The sequence below is a fragment of the Peromyscus leucopus genome, chromosome 6 (assembly GCF_004664715.2).
Source record: "Peromyscus leucopus breed LL Stock chromosome 6, UCI_PerLeu_2.1, whole genome shotgun sequence".
Taxonomy (NCBI): domain Eukaryota; kingdom Metazoa; phylum Chordata; class Mammalia; order Rodentia; family Cricetidae; genus Peromyscus; species Peromyscus leucopus.
Genome location: NC_051068.1, coordinates 8,115,060 through 8,136,563, shown reverse-complemented (window position 1 = coordinate 8,136,563; position 21,504 = coordinate 8,115,060). Strand labels below are relative to the sequence as shown.

General features: G+C 44.7%; 1 protein-coding gene across 1 annotated transcript in view; it reads right to left on the bottom strand.

The window, feature by feature from the left end:
• Positions 1-21,504, bottom strand: part of Pld1 (phospholipase D1) — a 223,088-nt gene that overhangs the window by 96,651 nt on the left and 104,933 nt on the right. Inside the window, exons 9-14 of the mRNA XM_037207272.1 lie at positions 20,286-20,344; positions 18,847-18,939; positions 15,078-15,230; positions 12,203-12,352; positions 11,137-11,220; positions 5,866-5,947 (exon numbers count right to left, since the gene is read on the bottom strand). Coding sequence (XP_037063167.1) covers positions 5,866-5,947; positions 11,137-11,220; positions 12,203-12,352; positions 15,078-15,230; positions 18,847-18,939; positions 20,286-20,344 — 621 coding nt within the window. The remainder of the gene's footprint in view (positions 1-5,865; positions 5,948-11,136; positions 11,221-12,202; positions 12,353-15,077; positions 15,231-18,846; positions 18,940-20,285; positions 20,345-21,504) is intronic.

Genomic DNA, 21,504 nt, shown 5'->3' with positions numbered 1-21,504 from the left:
CAAATGAAAAAGGAACAACAGCTACAGAGAGACATTAGATAATAGAAAAAATGATGAATTAAATCAACCTATATATTTTAAAGATGTATTAAACTCAGAATGGAAACCAGGCTATATGTTATGTTAGGGGAAAGGTTCTGCTATTGTTTCCACAGAAGAGAAGCTATGGATACCATCAAGATTGATAAAGAATAGATTTGAATAGGAAAGCCTTCCTGATGAAGAGATAATTAAGAGTTAAACTGGCCAAGTAGTATGGTATATTTCCAACAGGATGAAATTTCCTAAGTCTTCCTAAATACTTGTTTTTGTTGTCCTTTACATCTATAAAAGGCAAATGGTCTTTTTGTAGTCCCAATTTAATTAAAATTTAAAGCAGGCTTTAGGATTGGAGCATGGCTCTGTCTTTCTCTAAACCCAAGCATGTTTCTTAAAGGAAAATCCAAAATGTCTGTCTCATGTCAGAAGAGCAACCTGATGTGGGACAAAAGAAAACCAAAATTTAGGGACTTTTCTATTGTCAATAATTTCATAATCCTTTGGCTTTAAGTATTTAAAAATTTCCATAGATGTAAATATTAGTTATAAATTATGACTATTCTGTATATGACATTTAAAATGTTTGGGTTTTTAGCAGTGAACCATAACCATTCATAACAGTGACCTTTGACTTCTCTAATAGAAGATGGGGTCCCACAATGATGATTCTATAGGGATTGTGGTAATGCCATTCAAGGGACAAGAACAACCCAAAGATCAGTATCAGACCACAAACTCCCCAAGACAACTCTAAAGTTGCTTGCTGAGAGGGTCCAGCCTCATAGGATACTTTAGTCAAGATTTCAGATAAGCTTTGCGCTTTCCCATTACACAGAGGCTGAACAATAAATGTTGCAGTTGGTTTTCTCAGGACTTAGCCAACAGGAAGTAATTTTGGGGGCATGATACCCACATCCCTAAGAGGTGGGGAGAATGGTATTTGGTCATTTGGTGTGTCATGGATGATTGCCTTCATTTTGGGGGGTTGTTTATTAATTATTACTTGTATTGGCAAGGGTGGAAATTATACAAATGATATTACATTAAGGGATCTCTTTGGAAAAAGAAAAAGAAGAGGGGGATATAGGAATGATAAGATAGAAGGGTAGATTATTGAGTCTACTTTAAATAATAGGGTAGATTATTGAATCTACTATAAATTAAAAGACAACTATTGATCTAAAATGTTTTGTATTTGTAAGGACACAAATTTAAGGTAATTTTTGTTGCAACACAGTGTATGTGTGTTTCTGCTTTTGGGGGATTTTTGTATATTGATAATTTTTTTTGTATATTGATTATTTTTGTTACATCATGTTGTATATGTGTTTCTGTTTTTGTTTGAAGTATTGTGCCCATGCAGTTCACTTAGAAATGTAGGGTGAAATTCTAGTTTTTAAAAACCATTATTATAAATTATATAGGATAATCAGAAAACATAAATTAGTGGTTAGTCATTTATAACAATTAAAATTATAGATATGTTAGGTATTCTTTCCAGATCATATAGAGATATATTTTAGAAAGATGATCATCAAAGACCTACAGAATATGGCATTTAAAATGTTTTTGCTAGCTTAGAGCTTTTCATGACAATGAGACACATCTGATCCTGGCAGCACCAATTTACTTCAGAGATGATGGGCATCAGAGAAAGCCCTTATGGAGTTTGCTTTCAATGTGGCAAGACTAGCCATTTCAGCAAGAAGCTGCTCTTGCCTGGACTGCTCGACAGTATGTTGTATAAACTGAACATGCCTGACCCACAGGAAAGTGACCACTGAACTCTGCCAAAACAAGGTAGAAACTGCCAGACATTCTGCAGGACACAGAGGAAAGTGCCGGACAAACTTTGCCAACATAGGTGGCAGAGTCTTCAAACTTCCTTCTTCATTGAAAAGTCTGACAGGTATTCTGGGCCTGTAGGCCGAAGAGGGATGCCCCAATGTTGCCAAGGAACTCTGGGTGACTGTCCAGGCAGTCAGATGTCTCTGTCATTGCTAGAGTGTTTGGAAGTTTTTGCCATGCACCTTTTGTTTACTCAAATAATATTATCCCCTTCTGAGGTCTTTGATGGGGTTAAAGGCTAGATAGTTATAGTTGTAGTTTTACTTAGATATGATAGAAAGTAAGTTAGGTATAAAATTTTGGATTCACTAAGATAGAATAGATTATGGAGTATTTTCTTTAAATGTTTCAGACACAAATGAACTGGAATTCATTACATTGTGAATGTAATCTTTACTTGATAATTGTCCTTATTGTAAACAGTCTTACTATGTTAAAGTTAAAATCTTTCATTTTTATTTAGAAAAAAAAGGGGGAAATGTCAGGGAATACGATTTTTAAAGTGTGTTACATTTTTTCCTATGGCTCTTATTAACAATTCAAAGATGTCTTTGATTAAATAAAATAAACCTTTGAGCAGGAGGCTGAGTCAGCAAGTAACTGACAGGACATGGTAAGGAGGAGTCAATAGCAAGGGTTTTTTAAGTGGAGGCTGAGAAAAGGATGCTGGGTTTTTTTTGTTTTGTTTTGTTTTGTTTTGTTTTAGAAGACGCAGCAAAGGGAGAAGGTTAGCTACTAGCTATTCAGTCTCTCCAAACAAGCAAAATTCCACTTAAATTGTTGAATCGTGTGTTCTTTAAATTTAGATAAGTTCCCTTAGTATCTTTGAAGAGTTGGTGCCTGAGCAAACAAAATCCCCTCAGTCTGTGGCCCTTGTGGCCAAAGCCATTGCTTAAATGGCAGCCATTGTAGATAACAAAAAACAGCTAACGACACTCTCCCACATCCCAATCCCACTGTATTGACCCACCTGTAAACATCCTAACTTCATCAGGAAGTCCACTCCACTGGCGTGGCTCTCAGCCCCACACCCAGCTGCAGCCATGCCCCAGTGGGAGCCCGACCAACCCTGGCACCTTGCTCTAACAGAGCACCCCTGTTTTCTAGTGTTTGCTGCACCTGTGCAGTTTGCCCACCCTAAGTTTGCCCAAAGCCCTCAGCTGGGAGATGCTCCTGAGGGGCCTGCCTAGTGTTCTCTCTCCACACCCTGAATGTGGCTATTTTCTCTTTTGATATGCTTATGGATTTCCTTTTCATTTTATGAGCATTTATTAAATGCACAAACTAAAGCGTTTTCATTCTGACATTTCACACTAGTGTGATGTACTCTGATCATCTTCAATTCCATATTATCACACTCTGCCCCCCTCACACTATTCCCCTCCTTGCCTCCAAACCCTCCTTCTAATGTCATATATGGTCTCTATTGTTTTTCCTCGTTATGGTTATATACACACACACACACACACACACACACACACACACACACAAGCTGTTGAGTCCATTGAGTGTCACTTGTCTGTATATGTGTCTAGGGTTGACCATTTGGTACTGAATGACCATTTGGCTTTTCTCTAGGGAAAAATGATTCTGCTTTTTTCAGCAATCATTAATGGCCTGTAGATCTAACTACTCATGGTTAGTGAGGATGTCGAAGAACATACTACTGCCACTTTCCTAAACCAGCACAATGTCTAGCTGCATTCTAAACAAATTATCCTGATATGCACAGATAAGTGTTACTCTTGCCCCTCATCAAAGATGCTTCTTTGTAGCAGATGGAGGCTATTACAGAAAGCCATAACAGGCTATGATACAGAGAACAGCCGAGTGTGCTTGTCCAGTACCAGAGCTACATCTGCAATGAAACCCACATCTAAGACTCAGGGAAGATCATGGAAGGAGGGGCAGAAAGATCTTAAGAGCCAGAAGACCGGGGTATCTGCTAAGTGTGTCTCTCTATAGGACAGGGGGGCTGCACACGTGTGGATCACAAGAGAGCTGCACACGTGTGTAGATCTTTACGCCTCCCCAGCTTAGGAATCACAGTTTATCATACACGCCCTTATGATCAGTCACACTCCTAAATATGGGGAGGCATTCAACAAGCTCATGCTGACTAAAACTAAAGAAATTTAATGTCCAGACAACCACTATGGGGGAGGGTCTCCCAGTGTGAGTGAAGGTTGCTGGCCAAGCCTAGAAAAGTTTGCTGACATGGAATCTTAAGGAGAATTAGGAAAGGGGCTGCTTCACAGAGAAAAAAAAAAAATGGGTGTGTGTGTGTGTGTGTGTGTGTGTGTGTGTGTGTGTGTGTGTGTGTTCGAGATTCTTTACCAGATTGGAAATTGGTTGGTAAGGCTAGGTCTCAGCCTAGGACATGAGTCTTCTGGGGTGGGCTGGCAAGACATCTGCCATCATAGGCTTCCTGGTGATTTGCATCCTACATAGCTCATCACAGATACACTGAGCTATTTAAGGAATATGTGAATTAAACTTCTCAGCCTCAGAGTTTCCCGTTTTGTGAATGGAATAGACTACACTATCCATCAAAGCCATGCTGGACAGATAGAAGGAAATGTCATATTTCCTCAGGATCAGCACTGAGGTCTGTGTACTGATGCCTGTGGAAACTCTCTGGAAGGTATGGGAGGACAGTGAAAGGGGGGATGAGAAGAGGGTGGGTGGAGAGCTAGAGAGACAGGGGAGAGGAGGGAGAAGGTGTGGGGAGTCCAGGAGTAGAAATGCTGCTCTCAGTAACTCAGAATCCAAACATCTGTGAGAACATGCTTCACAAGAGAAAAAAAAAGTAAGACAGATTCAAGCCAGAGTAAAAGGGTTAGCATTTCCTAATTAGAAGATTAGTAATAAATCAGGTTTACTCTAATTTAGTCACATAAACAGAGTTCATTAACAATATAAATGTAGCTACACTGCTTCAACTGTTCGCTTTTCATAACAAAAAGTGCATACTCAGTGTTCACCTAGAATCTATGGGCTAGCTTCACTGTTCTCCACCTAGAACCAAAAGCCACAGTCCTTAACATCTTCCCTGATAGGTGAGTGTGTGTGTGTGTGTGTGTGTGTGTGTGTGTGTGTGTGTATTGGGGGGGTAATGGGTGTTCTGGGAGGAGGTCTTGTTTAGTGCATATGCCAAAGTGCATGTGTGTGGAGGCCAGGGAAAGACATCAACGTCTCGCTTCTATCATTCTCCATCTTATTCCTCTGGAACAGGATCTCTCACTGAACCCAGAGCCAGGCAGGCAGGCAACAACAGCCAGCAGTGCCCCTGTATCTGCCTCACAGTTTGAGGGTTACAGGTGCACATGACCACACCTGACTCCCAACCACATCCTTTTCTCCAAAATGAACTGGAAAAAAGGAAGTCCCCCCCACACGTGTGTGCACATGTGCATGTATGTATTTTGTGTGTGAACATGTGTTGTGTGTGTTGGTTTGTAAGCTCTAAAGCAGTGGTTCTCCACCTGTGTGTTGAACAACCCTTTCACAGGGGTCACATATCACATACCCTGCATATCAGATATTTACATTATGATTCATAACACTAGCAAAAGTATAGTTATGAAGTAGCAATGGAAATGATTTTATCGTTGGGATCATCACAACGTCAGGAAGGGTTGCAGCATTTGGAAGGCTGAGAACCACTGCTCTAAAGCATATTTGAAAAAAAAAATTTGCTCTAAAGCAAATTTGAAAAAATATTTTGAGACAGAGTTTGAAAAGGTTGACCTTGATGTTGCCATACTGCCGAGACTGGCCTTGAACTCCTAATCCTTCTTCTGCCTCCTAGGTGTTGTCATTAAAAGTGTGTGTCACTACAACTGGTTTTCTGTGCTCCTTGGAATAAAACCCAGCCAGTGCCTCACACAGGTTAAGCAAGTACTCCAGCTATGAGGCAGCCTCACGCTTACATGAGGACTGTAAAAACATTCGTGTGAGCACTGTGGAAATACTCACTGCTTTCCGTTTGAGGATGCAGTCCAGCCTCCAGCGGTTGCCTTCCACCACTGGGCGCTTCAGGAAGATTTCCGGACTTAACCTGAAGTCACAAACCAAAAGGAAAGGGATTGAAACCAAAGATGATGTTCTCTGTGCCACAGAGACCAGCCTTAGCCACATGCCACCAAGTCTGCTGCGGCAGATCTCTGCCCCAAGGCCATGAACAGCTTCATAGAGGAAACTCTGTCCAATCAAACCAATTCAAACTCCACACCCCTAATCTCAACATTTGGGAGGTGGGTTAAATTCTGTGAAGGTGAAAGTTACCCCTGTGCTCGTCTCCCTTATAGTCCAGCCACAAGGTATCTAAGGATCCTCCAGAGTCACACTCTCCACAACCCCTTTGCTGGGGTCTAAAGGCAACTTAAATCCAGTCTCCATCTGATGTAACTCCTCTGTAATGGGGTCTCCCCCCAAATGGGAGGCCTGGTGGAGCAGGATGAAGTGGAGGATTAATCCCACAGCCTTCTGTACTGGAACACAGGCCTCCAAGAGGTCCTCCACATGAGGGAAAGCAGCAGGCTGGGTAAGAGATAGGGTTGGAGGAAATCTCGTGCATGCCCTGTTTCAACCATCACAAACAGAAACAGCTTCAGTGGGCAGAAATAGCCGTGAGTGCTGTGAAGTGCCCCCGGCCCAGGCAGGCCGGCTGCAGGGGGGGCTCACGGCAGCTGTGGTCACAGGCACGTTATCAAGCCAGTCAAAGTTCCACTAGGGGTAGGGGTCACAAAGCTCACCCCCAGATGAGGAGCAGCTGCTGGCTGCTGGGGAGAGTCCAGTTTCTGTAGGGGTGTGGTCCCTGGAATTAGCCAAGCTCCAGTGGGGAGCCCCACATCTCTACACACACAGAGACAGATAGACACTAATTAGACTCAGTGGATTAAAAACAGAGGCCATGAAGTTGAGATACAATGAGGGGCTAAAATGAATTGGAGGGGGATATAGTAAAAATGCTTTGTGCACATGTATAAAATTCTCAAGAGCACATGCCTTTAGTCCCAGCACTCGGGAGGCCGAGCCAGGCAGATCTCTGTGATTTGGAGGCCAGCCTAGTCTACAGAGTGAGTTCCAGGACAGGCACCAAAGCTACAGAGAAATCCTGTCTTGAAAAAAAAATAATTCTCAAGAGAAAATATATATTAGAAAATAAAACCTTCAAAGTCTATAAAAGAATAAAAAAAAGTTTTCTGCCTAAAAATTAAAAGAAAGCTATTTTTAAAATTTGAAAACTAGTGTAATTCACATGAGCTGGAAAAAAAGGAAGAAAAATTAAAACCAGAACAAAACATGCAGAAATAAAGAAAATTCAATATCCATTCACAATCAAAACTCTTAACAAAGTACAAATAGAAAGCTCGCTCAGGGCTGGAGGGACGGCTCACAGCTCAGGGCGAGCACCCCCTGCTGCTGAAAAGTACCCAGTTCAGATCCTAGCACCCACGCTGGAGGACCCACGGTTGCCTGCATCGAGACCCAAGGTCTCGATGCCCTTCTCCGGTCTCTGTGGACACCCCCCTCCACACACACGTACACATATACACATAAATGATTTTTAATAAAAAATGAACTTCCTCAATAAAGAGCACGTGTTAAATATGTGCCCCCATGTCATGTCACTAGGAGTCTGAATTCTCTTAATGTTGAGTGGCAGGTAGCAATGCTACCACGACCACTCAGCATCTTATGGTGACTCTACCCAATGCATTAAGACAAGAGTACAAAATATAAAGCACACTAATTTGAAATGCAGAGGTTAAATAATTTTCATTCACAGGTCATGTCATGTAAGGAGAAAAACCCCACAGAATTTACAAAAAGTTTGCCATCACTAATAAGTGAATTTAGCACTATCACAAGATATAAAGCCAATGTACAAAAATCTGCCTTTTACAATGACCCTAAAAAACTGGAGTACAGGCTGGAGAGATGGCTCAGTGGTTAAGAGCACTGGCTGATCTTCCAGAGGACCGGGGTTCAATTCCCAGCACCCACATGGCAGCTCACACCTGTCTGTAACTCCAGTTCTAGGGAATCTGACACCTTACACAGACACACATGCAGGCAAAATACCAATGTACAAAAAATAAAAATAAAATTTTTTTAAAAATTGAAGTGCTTACTAAGGAATTTATCAAATTGTACATATAGGACCCCCGCCCCACCCCCAGGAGCTGGTGAGACAGCTCACTGCTTGCTGCTAAGTCTGACAACCTGAGTTCGATCCCAAGGACCTGTGTGTTGGAAGAGAACTGACTCCGCAGTTCTCCCCTGTCCTCCACGTGGGTGCCGTGGCACACGCATACACACCATACACACCATACACACGATACACACGATACACACCATACACACCATACACACGATACACACCATACACACCATACACACACATGCATACACACCATACACACCATACACACCATACACACGATACACACCATACACACGATACACACAATACACACCATACACACGATACACACCATACACACCATACACACGCATACACACCATACACATGCATACACACTATACACACACACGCATACACACGATACACACGATACACATCATATACACGATACACACGATACACACCATACACACAATACACACCATACACACGCATACACACCATACACACCATACACACGCAACACACGCAACACACCATACACACACATGCATACACACGCATACACATGCATACACACCATACCCACACACGCATACACACCATACACACACGCATACACACGTATACACACCATACACACACATGCATACACACCATACACACGCATACACACGCATACACACCATACACACCATACACACACATACACACCATACACACACATACACACCATACACACGCATACACACCATACACACCATACACAAGCATACACACACATACACAAGCACACACATGTGCTTTTATAAAGAGCTCTATGCGGATCAGTACAAAACACTACTAAAAAAATGAAGTGAACCATGCAATACTCGTTAATTGAAAGGCTCAGTGAAGGGCAGAAAAGGAATTTGAAGCTGGTGTAATCAGTGCTAAGTTTACTGGTCATTTGTTCTGGAAATGGGATTAGCACAGAGAACTCTGGTTCCAGCTTGACAAGAAAGAACAGGGTTGCCTGCAGAGGCCGGGGCAGCAGCAGACAGCCCACAGGCACAGAAGATTCCTGTTAGAGCAGAACTGATCCCAAGAGGGTGACCTAAGTCCCCAAGGGCTCCCTACATTGGCACTGTTTCGGGATCACATGTTAGGGCTGGGTGTGCCAAAACTCCCATTTCCAGAGAGTGTACTAACAAGGGAAGCTGTGAGGAATTAGAAAACAGCTGGGCGACCGTGGAGAGAGGAGAGCTCAGGAAAGCAGTCCCATGGAGCCGTTTATGGTCTCCTGGCTCATTCCCAGGCTGTCCCTGAGGGGATTTGACCACAGCAAAATTTATCTAAGGAGTTCCAGGTGCTGAACTAATAGACTGCGGCCATGCCCCAGATCGACCACCAGATGGCGCACATTACATAGCCCAGACAACAGCAGAGCAAAGGTTAAACTGGCATCAATACCTCACCCCTAGAGGATGGAGAGATGGCCTGGAAGTTAAGGGGACTTGTTGCTCTGGTGGCTGTGGCACATGCATGTACATACACAAACCTACACATGCACACAAAATAAGTAAAAAATGTAAATTTAGGGAAAAAAGGAAATTATTCGATATAACAACCAAGAGGGAAAATATTGAAGACTATGAAGCTAGCCTAGGAGAATGTAAGATGATGTGGAGGGGAAGCCTGAGTATGGAAGCTTAGAAGAGGACGTTTTTATATCTGGAGAAGCAAGCTACAGATTTCCATAGAACTGAAGAGAAGCAGAAAATGGATTCACATTTCTATCACTCTCCCCTGTCCCCAATCTAGGACTAAAAGACTAAATCAGGGAGCTATTTTCAAGCTTCGTATACGAAGAACAGCTGAAAGAAGGAGACAAAAGCAGAATTTCAGAGCCAGGCATGGCTCCAGTCAGCAATCCCAGCACTCAGGATGCTGAGGCAGGACTGCGTGAGTTAAAGGCCAGCCTGGGCCATACCGTGAATCCCAGTCAACCCAGGTTTCAAAGCACGGCCGTATCTCTCAAAGAGGGTAGAGTGGATTTAGAAATTCACTTCAGTTCCTATGAGGGTATCATAGTCCAGGCCATTTCCATCTCCATCTCAGCCATGTTGGCATCTGTGATGGGCTGCAGTGTTCTAAGATGACGGTGCTGGAACTGAAGAAGTCTAGACCACAAATACAAAGCCCACACCAACTCCAAGGATCCAAGTCCCCCAAAACGAAGGAGCTTTAGACGTGAGATTTCCAGTGACTGGTAAAGTGAGCATCATGACTGCCCTGGCGGTTTTCACCACAGGTGAAAGGTTAAGATCTGATGGAATGCCGGAAGAGCTGCCCTGGCCCAGCCCTTCCAGCAGCAGGAGCAAGAGCAGCTATCTCAGTGTCGGAGGGGAAGTGCAGGAGCTGTTCCCTGATCGAGTGAAGGAACAGTAAGAGATGGGAAGAAGACAGCTAACGAGGATGGACTTTCCATCTCCACAGCCACGCTCGCACAGGAGCACAACAACACAAATATTTGCATGTCTGCTTCCAAAACCGTTCAAGCTGACTACTTTCAGAAGACACTTGCAGTAGTTAACGCTGATTGTCAACTTAGCAGAATCTGGAATCACCTTGGAAACAAAACTCTGGGCAGTTCTGTGAAGGAGTTTTTAGATTGGGTTAACTGGATGGGAAGACACTATCCTAAATACGGGACAGCATCATCTGCGGGTTGGCATCCCAGACGAATAAAGAGGAGAACGTGAGAGGGACACAGGGTCGTCCCCTCGGCTTCATGACCACGCATACAAAGTGACAGTCCCCTCACATGCCTCTCACCGGGCCCACCTACCACAGCATGACGGACTGTGCTCTCAAACTGCGAGCCAAGACAACCTTCTTGTTCATGTTATTTCTGTCACAGCAGTTAGAAAAGCAGCCAACATAACATTTGAAGGACAATTTTGGAAACGTCTTTCGCTGGAGTCTGCTACTTAGCTGTTGAGACTTAGCCGAGCCATCATGGCTACTGTTGGTTTCCATAGTGTGGAATTCTCCAACAGCACATTTCTAAACAGAGATGCTTCCAGACAACATTCTCATGGACAGATACTAACCACCAGTCTGTGATAAAAATCTCTTCTGTTGCGCCTTCCATGGCATTTGCGATATCTTCAAAGTAGCCTTTGGCGTTCACATACCTGGAAGACAAAGGTTTTGTTCCTTCGTTTCTTTTTCTTTTTTTTTTTTAAATAAAACAAGACCAAAAAAAAAATAATATAGTAAAGTAAACACATGCTGGGCTAAGGCAAAGCGTAGAGGGCTCTGCATAGTCTACATACTGCCATTTTTCTTTGAGTAACTGGAAATAAGATTGACAACATGATCTTGCCTCCATCTATTACCTAGGAAAGGCAGTTAGGAGATAGACTCAGCCTTCTTTGTTTAGACCACAGCATGTCAATCACTCTCATGAGCCTTCTTATTATATAGGTTTTTCAACTGAGCCTAAAAGCAGACCAACTCAAATCCATGGGTAGAAAACATAAATGATTTAAATAAACTTTCATTGTACTTTTAAGAGATACATAAAGTTAGGGTTTGTTTTTCTTTTTAGAACTGGGTCTCAGGTAGCTTAGACTGGCCTCTGATTACAGGGCCAAACGTGACCTTAAAATAATGATCCTCTGGCTTCCAATTCCCAGCTGCTGGGATTACAAACCAGTGCCACCATGCCTGATTTTATGGGGTACTGGGGATCTAACCAGGGATTCATGCATTCTAAATAAACACTGTAACTTCGCTATGTACCCAGTCCTGAAGTTGATTTTAAAAATCAGAGTTCTATCTAGGTACAGTGAAGGAGGCTTGCAATCATGTGTGGGGGGTGAGGCAGGAGGATCAGGAGTTCAAGGTCATTTTTGGCTACATTGCAAGTTCAAGGTCCGACTGGACTTCACAAGATCCTATCTCACAAAACAAATAAAACTTCAAAATCGAAAGGAAGGTAAGCTCACCATTAAAGAGTCTCAAAAACCAAACTTGAAAGACTGACCTGCGATCATACCTTTAAGTATGATCCATCACTGAGTTAAAAACCACTGGTTTAGTTTTGAGACTGATTCCAGGTAAATTTAAACCATTATAATAGTAGATGAACACCTGTGAGCAAAAATACCTCACCATTTAGCTAAAGTGTTCTCGTGGACAGCCGCGTAGGAACCGAAGCGGTGGTCTTTGAGAAAGTCAGCGCCGTGCTTCTGAATGAACTCTTCTATGGCTCCTCCCCACCACCGAGCATGTCGGTAGCTGTTACATTTCAAAATCAATGTCCTTTAAAGAAAAGCAAAAGCAGTTGTTGGAGGTTTACTCTGTGTTCTAGCTCTTAAAACAAATTTCAAGATTAAACATGCCACAGCAAACATGAATTGACATTTCTAGTTCATGGACATTTGAAAAAGCAAGCTTCTAAAACACCTTGGTAGAATTCCTCATGACACTCACTGGGTCAGAACTTCCTTGTCGGGCTCCCCACTCACTCAAGCAGGCAGACACACAGAAGGTGTTTGATGTAGACCTTGAACTGCTTGGGAGATGAGGAGGGGTGTGGAGAAGGTACCGAGTGAGGTCACACTTCTGCAGGAGTTCCTCCAGCCCAGTTCGCTCTACACTGACTACTCTGGCTTCGGCTGTCCTTAGGGGATGTCTCTCTTCCTTGGAATCCAGCAAAGCTGTCCAAAGCAGCATCCTCTACTCCTCTCACCCTAGTGGGCTGGGACACGGGCACTAAAGCCAGTCCCACCCAGTGAGAGCAGCTCTGAGAACAGAGTGGTATGAAGAACCCTCCCTCCCTCCCTCCCTCCCTCCTTCCCTCCCTCCCTCCCTCCCTCCCTCCTCCCTCCTTCCCTCCTGCTGAGTGTGCTCTAAGGGTGGTGAGCAGCCTTCTTGTGGCCAGAAGGGGACTGGTCTGAGGATGAGGCAGATTCCAGAGCTAAGGAAACCTAGGAAATGTGTCTTAATGGTGTAATTTATCTTGAGAACTAATCGCCCAACATGGCTAATTAATTTGCTCTGGAATAAGCCAGTTTACATTAGGCTTTTCTATCACTTGAGCAAGCTACCTCAACTTGTTACAGAATTAACAATACTGAGAATAAATTGTGGTGGATTACAGGAAGAAAAAAACAAAACTTTATCCCAAGTGTCAGCGTGAATGGCTATTACCAAGAGTGAAGACAGGTTACCTAGCACTGAAGGTCAAAGGTCAAGGTGCAGGCACTGGCTGCCCTATGCCATGCTGATAGAAACAGGACCCAGTGAGAAGGCAGAGCGAGCTCTGCTTTGGTTTGATTATGGGGGGGGGGGAGGTATACAATAGTTCTCATGGAAAGCAAGGAAGGGGCCCTATGCACAGATTCTGCACGTTAATTATTTATGAAGAGCACAGGTGTCCAAACAGCCCTCTCAATACTTCACAGGCGGCGCTGGCCTTAGAGAGCTACCGTCCAGCAGAAGGGGTGGTAGGGTGTGGGGAGAGGGAGGTGAGAAAGGTTGGGGAGGGAGAGAAGCATCCCCAACAGGTGTAGCAATGGATCATGCAGGACAAGAGGGCTCAGAAGTCGCCTGGGGTCAAGCTCGCTTGGGGCAGAGCTGTTCTGGGAAGATGGTTGTGTGGGAGAGAGGAGTATCAGCCCAGTGGGGGAGGAGGGGAAGAGACTGAGAGCCAGGCAGATGCTCAGCAGACAAAAGCGTGGCAGGACAAGCCTGATGACCTGAATTCCATCCCTGGGACCCATGTAAAGAGAGAACCAACTTCACAACGTTTCCCTGTGACTTCCACATGTGTGATGTGGCACTCGTGCACCCCTATACACACATACACCACACACGTGTATATAATAATAATAATAAAATACTTTTTAAAAATAGGAGGGCCAGTGGGATGGCTCAGTGGGTAGACACACCTGCCATCAAGCTTCGTGACAAGCTTGAGTTCGATCCCCCAGACCCACATAGTGGAAGGAAAGGACTGACTCAAACATACACACAAATAAATGGATGAATAAATAATAGAAGGAGCAAGAGGGAGGAGGCAAAAAATAAACACGTGAGAGGGATTACAAAGAGAACTGCCAACCCAGATCCAAAGGCTGCAGTAGGGGCGTTTACAAACGAAACAGAGATGAGTAGCCCTAAGTAAAATGAGAAGCTGGTCTTGTTGGCTGGAATGACAAGGAGACAGGAGAAGCCTGGATTTCTACAGATCCACCTGGTGTGGCCAGTGGAGATTAGGAGGCCTTTCAGTAACAATCCTGAAAGTTACCTTCTGAGAGAGAAGGAGGGAGCTCCGTGTTGTTTTCGCCCACCTCACCCCACACACATGCACATACACAAGCACGCATGCAGGCACACACAGCTGCACACATGTATTAAAGAGAGAGATACATGCCTGTTGTAACTGTGCAAAGAGGAATGATGACTATTCATATGGATGAGAGTGATCACACACACATGCACACACACACACACACACACACAACTTTTTCACAGAAATCTACAGCAGCACATAATGTATTTGCTAATAAAATATATAATACATGTACATTTCGTATCTTCTCAAGATACCTTTCTCAAAATCTGTACACAGACAAAATTTTGCAGATCAAATCACTCTAAAGATGTTCATTAGCAAAATATATTAATTTTTAAATATATAAAACTGTATTATTTTAAAAATGCAAACTACCAATTGATTCATTGGTAGATGGGTTGCCAAACTTTGTTCTCTAGCTCCAGGGGATCCAATGTCCCCTTTTAACCTTTGCAAACACTTGTATTAATTCATATGCACCTACACACACACACACACACACACACACACACACACACACACACACACACACTCATGCACGCGTAAGTTCCATTACTTCTGATTGAGGAGCTCCAAGCAACAATTACAAACATTTAAATCTAGTTTACTCCTTTTTCATGGTAAGAGAAAATTTTGGCCTTGAATAGACAGGAGGAGAAATAAGTTTTAAACATTAGAAATCTCTACCTTGAAAGATTATCGATTCGAAGTCCGTATTTGGTTTCTGTGTCTTTCCTTCCCACTTTTATTCTGAATTCTTTATCTACAAGGAGGACGAAGGCTATGGCCCCACTGTCTGGTTTCATATACAGCAGGAAGGAGTCTTTCACTATTAACCACCTGGAAGGAGACAACAGGGGTTTCAGGGATGCAGCAAGAGAATTAACTGTTACTCAAGTCTTGATGCCATGTCTCACCTGGGGCATTTGTGCCTTTTCAAGACCGCCATGGAACAAGAGCTACCACCATGGCTCAAAGGCACAATGCTCGCTCGCCTAGCACACACAGGGTCTGATTCCCAGGAAGGAGGGTAATTACTCCAAAACAAGCCTTTCCGTTGTCCTTGTGTGCGGACACCAAGCAATTAAAAAGAATTCATTCATTCATTCTTGGAAGAATGTCCCTGATGTCAACAGGAAGCACTGAGGAGCCCCTTACTGGAGAATGGAGTGGGGTGGTATTTGCTCACATAAACCATCATAAAGGCAACTGAGTCTAGAAAATTTAATAGCTACATCCAATACTCCACATATTCTGCTGTTCATTTCAAATATTTCTGGTTGAAGGATCATTAATGAATGATGTTCAACAGTGCACAAGTAGCTCTCAGAGGCACTTCGTTCAATCCAGCGCTCAAGAGCTTCCTAATGGAGGAGTGGGGCGGCAGTGGGCGTTAGTGTAAACATCTCTCCAACAGAAAGCATGCAGATATCTGTTCCCAGGGGAGCTGGTGAGCGAGCCTCCTGGAGGGAGAAGCCAGGATCCTCCTTGATAAATGGGTAGGTGCTAGAAGGGAGGAGGACTGGGGGTGCAGGAGGAGCACCTTGGCCCGCTGCAAACAGTCGAGGGTAGGAAGGATCCCAACCAGTGCAGCAGGGCTAAGGCCGTCCTGCGGAGTGGAGAGGAAGCAGAAACCGAAGCATTCGAGTTCGGGGACAAGTTGTGTGTTCAATGACAGCAAGACGTGAGCTAAGGCCACAGTGAGGGGCTGAAAGCTAAAGATCACACGCCCTCCCCCTCACACTCCTCCCTCCAAAAAATAAGTAAATAAATAAAAAATAAATCTAGAACAGTTCTTTACTAAAACTACTGGCCGTGGCGTACTTCAGTGGGCTTTATGAGTAGAGACAATGTAGACAAATCTCTGTTGACTTCTATATAGTCTTGCTGTATTCATTTGGGTTCTCATATAGGCTGCCTCTTTCCCAACTGGCACAAGGAGATGGGGCAGGCTGCCTATTGTTGTAGAATCTTAGTTGAAGATGTGTTACATTTGTTTATGCTGTGGAATATTTGTTTAATGATGCAAAGATGTGCTGTATTCTTTTATGTTGCATTTGTTTAACTCTGTGAAGCTGTGTTACTTTGCCTGTCTAAAACATCTGAGGGTCTAATAAAGAAAGAATAGGTGGGCTGGCAGCCAGGGAGAATAAATAGAGGGAGAAAAGAGAAGAGGAAGCAGCAAGAACAGGAGAAGCAGAAGGAGGGAGGACACGGGGCCAGCCACCAGCTACACAGCCAGCCAGAGTAAGAAGTAAAAGGTGCACAGAACAGAGAAAGGGAGAGGCCCAGAGACAAAAGGTGGACAGAATAATATAAGAAAAACTGGCTAGAAGCAAGCCAAGTTCAGGCTGGGCACTCATAAGTAAGAATAAGTCTCCATGTGATTATTTGGGAGCTGGGTGGCGGGCCTCCAAAGAGTATGAGTACAAACAACCGACTACAGCCTACAGTAAGGAAGTACAGGCGATACAGGAACTAAAGGAAAATGATGAAGGTCAGAGCAAGCCTGCGACTAACCACTAGGGTGATGCACCTGGGGGCACAGCACTCAAAGGGAACTGAGCCTCTTAGGTTTTCATGGAAAAAAGAACTGAGGCCCCAGCAGTGTGTGGTGGCTGATGCCTACAATCTCAACACATGGGAGTGGACTGTTGTAAGTTCCAGTCCAGTTCCAGTGCTGGAATTAAAGGCAAGCACCACCATGACCAGCCAAAAGTGTAAAAATTGAAAACTAAGCACTGTGAATGAATGTCGCCTTTAGAAGTAACTCCTGATGCTTCTAAACACCAGCCAAGCTGTAGGGAAGACTCCCACACTGTCCTCTGAAGGCTGCCATCTGTCTATCATGTCTGATACCTGAAATTCTTCAGCTGTGACTCAGGACACGCAACTATGGGGGTGAGGCTGGAGAATCTACCCACACATTCACCAAATTTAAAATGACAGAATTTCCTGCTGGGAAGAATCACGGCTTTTCGACTGAAACATGATTCCTTCCAAAGTTTACATGGGTAACAAAATCTTCCCGTCCCGTCTGCTGTCAGCGCTCCTCCAGGGCAGTGAGCTCAGAACTGGATCCTCGGGGCCTTTGACTGGGCTCCTGGGGCCACAGTCGATGCTGCGACCCCAGACCCCTCGTCATCACAGTGCCTGGGTCTTCCCACATCACCCCCAACACCACTTAAATCCATGCCATTTCTACCTCTCCAATTACATATGACCTCATTTCCCCCAGAGCTCCGTGAGCCCAAGGGCTTGCTTCTACAGTGTCTAGCAGCCTCAGTAAGAATTCATCCATGGACGTATTGTAAATGTTGAGTTCTCCTGCTGTGTGTGCCTTTGTGTCCAGTGTACGATGCTGGGATCACGTGGGCTGTTTTACTTTGGTAGGTGACAGCACACCCACAGTCACACTGTCCAAGTGTCAGCTGATTCCTTCAATCACTAGTTACTGGCACGTCTGAGTCATCCCAACAAGGTGGTGCCCACCACCGATGACTCCACTAATTCTTCCAGTCTGGTCTGCTCACAGGCTGCAGAACTCTGGCAGCCCAGAGTCTCTAAGAAGAAAAAAAAATCACTGGGGTTCAAAGCTTAAGTGTAGAAAGCTGTGTCTGGCACACAGCAGATGACTTAGGGAAAGGGGAGGAGGGGCCAGTGGAGCCATGGGAGGCTGGGAAAACCACCTCCAGGAGAGGAGCCCTGCAAGTTCATCCTCTCCCTGCTTGCGTGGCTAGGTTACCCATGATCCTCTGGAGCTCCCTTCCCTGTTCTTTCTACCTGTCCTCCTCTGCTGCTGCTTGCTCACATCTCTCTAACAAACTCCCTTGCGCCCTGAAGCCCTTAGCTCAGTCTCTGCCAGAGGTCAAGTGGGAGTTTCTGGCTTTCCTACACCATTGCTTACATTCTAAGGAGCTGCAAGGTCACATGTGAGAGCTGGGTGTGGTGGTAAACATCTGCAATGCCCCACTTGGGAAATGGAGGAGCAAGTGCCAGGTGTTGTGTGGTATTTGTACATTGTGTGAGGGACGAACTGCCAATAGCTAGGCAGGAGGTGTAGGTGGGACTTCTGGGCAGAGAGAGAACTCCGGGAAGAAGAATGGCAGCCCGATGGGGAGGAAGCAGGATGGGCGGTATGGAATAAGAAACGAACCATGTGTCAGAACATAGATCTGAAAATATGGGTTAATTCGAGTTATAAGAACTAGTTAGGAACAAGCCTAAGCTAAAGTCGAGATTAATAATTAATTATAAGTCTCTTTGTTGTTATTTGTGACCTGGCGGTCCCAATAAGAAAGTACTGTTACAATCAGGAGTTCAAGGTTCACCTAGACACCTAATGGTTGAGCCCAGACTAGGCTACACCTCAAAACAAAACAAGCAAAGCCAGTAGTATATAAACACCCAAATGCTCAGTTTATTCAATCAAATACACAAAACTCCCAACTCCTACCTTTTTGACCATCGGTAGCAGGCTCTTCCCTGGCCACAGCAATTCAACCCTGGTATCCTGTGTCCCCCGGATCTTTTCATGATCATCCCCTCCCTGAAGGAGACATCACATTAAGCCATCAAGTTCACATTTACAGTTCACACTTGCGTTGCTCAGCCTCACAGCCAGGGACTATATAAACCACCTCTCATATAACTCCCTGTCCCCTTCCTTCACCCTCCACTTGCTTACAGCTCTCTTTATGAGCCTGGGCACATCAGCAGAGGCCCTGACAGGCACGTCAGCCAAATGTAGCCCTTATAGCATTTGTAAGCCATGATTCTGTCAGATACAACGTAGGATCTATCCACGCTGGCTCCTGGATCTTAAGGCTAAATCCTCCCCGCGGCCACTGTGGCTGCCGCTGAGATGGGATTTGGGGGCTCCCCAGAGTCTAGCACATTCCACATGGCTCCACATGCAGTTGTATCAATAGAGCCATATGAAAAAGGAGACCAAAGCTACTGGCTATGCACGTGGTGATACTTTTAGTTGGGCATACTAGCATGTGCACAAAAACCCAATATCTTTATTTTGAAAGATGTGCAATACCAATAACTTAAGAAAAATAATTTTGATAGCTACTAGCATTGCCCTTAACAAGAATGAGAAGTGTAAGCTCTGGGGCTGGAGCGGTGGCTCACGGGTTAGAACACCCACTACTCTTGTGGAGGATTCAGCACCCACATCACCCGGCTAACAGCCACCTGTGAGTCCAGCTCCAGGGATCAGACACCCTCTTCTGAACTCTGCAGAGGCACCTGCACTTAGTGCATATACCCACACACTAACATACATGTACATGTAATTAAAACTAATAAAAAATAATCATTGAAAAGGGTAAACCCTTTATATGAGCAAACCCTAATATTGCGAAGGAAAAGTAGCCACTGAGTAAACTCCCTATCTATTTATACAGCATGTGTTACAAAGTATTACTTTTAAATACTTATTAAAAGGAGTTGTAACACAGCACTCGGGAGGCAGGGCCAAGCGTATCTCTGTGAGTTCGAGGCCAGCCTGGTCTACAGAAAGAGATCCAGGACAGGCACCAAAAACTACACGGAGAAACCCTGTCTCAAAAGGAGTTGTAACAGCTTGCTTAAGTGACAGGGAGAGGCGTCTTGCGCATTAGATCCCTCAGTTGTGAGAATACTGTGTACTGACCGTTCCCACTGGTGGCTTACAAGGGGCAGTGTCAGCGCACCAGAAAGATGAGATAGCTGCCGCCCCTGCTTCCTGCAGGGGGCGCTCTGCGTCGTATGCGTATCTCACGCTAGTCTGGCGGGAGAGGCCCCAGGAAGACCTAGCTGCCCCATCCTCCTCCAGCTGTGGTATCAGGCATGCACACCCACCAGCTTCTTTACACTTTCCTGTAAAGACCCAGCCCTGGAACTTACAGGCCCTTTGGTCCCAAATCATGGATGAAAGACAGCTGGCTTACATCAAGGAACTCTGTCTAAAAAAAAAAAAAAGAAAAAAGAAACCACAAAAAAACCATTTAGTAAACAAAATAAATGAGAAGGAAAGAAAACACGAGGGAGGAAGACGGAAGGGAGGAAAAGAGGACACGACGGGCTGTGCGAGCCACGTATGAGGTGGCACCGGGTGTAAGTGCTTCGGTTCACTCTACAGACTGGACGGGTCAACACTGCGCAGAGAAAGTGCCGAGCGCATGGGCATGGCGTGGCAGTGCACACCTGTAATCTAGCACTCGGCAGGAGGAGTGACGATGATCAGGAGTTCAAGGTCAAGCTGACTACACAGTGACGTGCATTCACGGCTCTGTTTCCAAAAAGAAAAAGAAAAAAGAAAAGGAACTGCATATTAAACACGCAATTAAGAAAGTGCTATGCTATGGATGGAGAGACGAACACTCTGGAGCCTGTGGAGGGCGAGGGTTCTAGAAGGAAGGTAGGCTAATCTTGGGCATGTGGAAGAGGGGGGCGAGGGATGGGAAAGGACAGACAGAATGCAGAGAAAAGGAGGAAGGCGTGATGGAAACCACACCGCCAGGCCTCGAACTTCCTCAAGTTCTGGAGAATGTGGGCTTGCAGGCCTGAGCTACGAGCCCCGCTGGTGGGATTACTGCTCGGTGAGTTGGATGGAAGATGACGACTCTCACCGATACCATTACTAAGGGCTTTTTGCAGGCTACACCGCATCAGGTGGCTCTTCACGAGTTCTCTTAAACACGCTTTGAGGTTGCCTTTTCCCAACTTAAAAAGGAGACTACGCTTAACAGCCAGGGCAGGCAGAGCTCTTCTGCATCAAAACAGCAAAAACAGACAAATATTCTGGTCTCTGTGGGCCCTTGACGCCTTTTACAAATGCACAACTTTTCCCCTGTAGTGTGAACACAGACTGGGGGATACCCAAGTGGGTGGGCTGTAGCTAGCAAGACTGTAAATACAAGCCAGAAATATAAAACCAGGTCTAGGTACTGGGGAGGTGAAATCTGGGGCCAGAAATTCCAAGTCATCCTTAGCTATATAGTGAGTTCAAGGCTAGCACGGACTACACAAGGCCTTGTCTCAAAAAGAAGAAAGAGAAAAATTTGGCACAAAGATTCTGATCCGCCAATCCACAGTTTAGGGAAACTAAGTCACCAAGACCATA